The sequence below is a fragment of the Aptenodytes patagonicus genome, unplaced genomic scaffold (assembly GCF_965638725.1).
Source record: "Aptenodytes patagonicus unplaced genomic scaffold, bAptPat1.pri.cur scaffold_393, whole genome shotgun sequence".
NCBI classification, from domain to species: domain Eukaryota; kingdom Metazoa; phylum Chordata; class Aves; order Sphenisciformes; family Spheniscidae; genus Aptenodytes; species Aptenodytes patagonicus.
In genome coordinates, this window is record NW_027472300.1 from 40,152 (window position 1) to 41,872 (window position 1,721).

General features: G+C 76.6%; 1 protein-coding gene across 1 annotated transcript; it reads left to right on the plus strand.

Annotated features, from left to right (window-relative positions):
• Positions 1–1,662, plus strand: LOC143173884 (GPI-anchor transamidase component GPAA1-like; the record flags this gene model as incomplete). The annotated part of the gene is made up of 3 exons (XM_076364005.1): positions 1–32; positions 1,230–1,341; positions 1,483–1,662. Coding segments are annotated over exons 2-3 (254 nt in total), but the record flags the coding sequence as incomplete, so codon positions are not given.
• Positions 1,663–1,721: the final 59 nt, after the last annotated feature.

Here is a 1,721-nt window from a genome sequence, read left to right on the forward strand (position 1 = left end):
TGAGCGGCCTGTCCGGGCGGTGGGACCGAGAGGTGAGGGGAGGGGGGGCGCCGGGGGGCGCCGGGGGGGTCCGGGGGGCGGGGAGGGGCCGTGGGGTGTGTGTGGGGCGGGGAGGGGCCGTGGGGTGCGTGCGTGTGGGGTGCAGGGGCTGTGGGGCAGGGACGGGGCCGTGCAGGGCGGGTACCGGGCCGTGGGGTGCAGGGACAGGGCCGTGGGGTGCATGTGGGGCAGGGACAGGGCCGTGGGGCCTGTAAGGAGCTGTGGGGTGCGTGTGGGGCAGGGGTGGGGCTGTGGGGGGCGTGTGGGGCAGGGACGGGGCCATGTGGGGCAGGGACGGGGGCTGCGGGGGGTGTGTAGGGCAGGGACGGGGCCTGTGGGGGGGAGGGACGGGGGCTGCGGGGGGTGTGTGGGGCAGGGACAGGGCTGTGGGGCCTGTAAGGAGCTGTGGGGTGCGTGTGGGGCAGGGGTGGGGCTGCGGGGGGTGTGTGGGGCAGGGACGGGGCCATGTGGGGCAGGGACGGGGGCTGCGGGGGGTGTGTAGGGCAGGGACAGGGCTGTGGGGCCTGTAAGGAGCTGTGGGGTGCGTGTGGGGCAGGGACAGGGGCTGCGGGGGGGGTGTGGGGCAGGGACGGGGCCTGTGGAGTGTATGTGGTGCAGGGATGGGGGCTGCGGGGGGTGTGTGGGGCAGGGACGGGGGCTGCGGGAGGTGTGTGGGGCAGGGACAGGGGCTGCGGGAGGTGTGTGGGGCAGGGACGGGGGCTGCGGGGGGTGTGTGGGGCAGGGACGGGGCCATGTGGGGCAGGGACGGGGGGTGTGTGGGGCAGGGACGGGGGCTGCGGGAGGTGTGTGGGGCAGGGATGGGGGCTGTGGGGTCTGTAAGGAGCTGCGGGGGGTGCGTGGGGCAGGGACGGGGCCTGTGGGGTGTATGTGGTGCAGGGACGGGGGCTGCGGGGGGTGTGTGGGGCAGGGACAGGGCCATGTGGGGCAGGGACGGGGGGTGTGTGGGGCAGGGACGGGGGCTGCAGGGGGTGTGTGGGGCAGGGACGGGGCCGTGTGGGGACAGGCCCGTGGGGTGCATCGGGGGCCGTGGGTGCCTGGGGGGGGAGGGGGTCTAGGTGGATCCATGGGCAGCCCCAGGCGAGGGGTGCCCGTGGGGCCAGCCGCCCCCCCCCCCCCGGTGCCGGTGGGGACCCCATCCTCCCCTCCTCCCCTCCTCCCCCCCCCCCCAGCAACTCGGGCTCGGTGCCCCCCCCCCCCAGCCCCCGCCATGGGGCTGCTGTCGGACCCCCACTGCCGACGGGCGCTCTCCCGCCTCGTCCTGCGCCTCAACACCCCGCTCTGGTGAGTGCCGGGGCCCCCCCCCCAACCCCCCCCCCCAACCCCGGGGGGGCTGGGGCACCTCCTGGCGCCCGCGGCCGGGGGGGGGGGGCTGCCGGGGGGGGGTCACCCCCCCACCCCGACACCCCGTCTCCTCTCCCGCAGCGCCCTGAGCTACGTGGCGGGGCTGGGCTGGTTCCTGGCCTTGGCCTTCCAGCCCCTCGCCCCCCGCACCTACATGTCGGAGAACGCCATGGGCTCCACCATGGTGGAGGAGCAGTTCCTCTTCGGCGAGAGGGCCCTCTCCTACGCCCGGGAGTTTGCCGGCCACAAGAAGAAAGCGGGGTGAGAGCGGGGCGCCGGCCGGGCGGGGCGGAGGTGCCTCCAAGGGAGGGTTTTGGGGT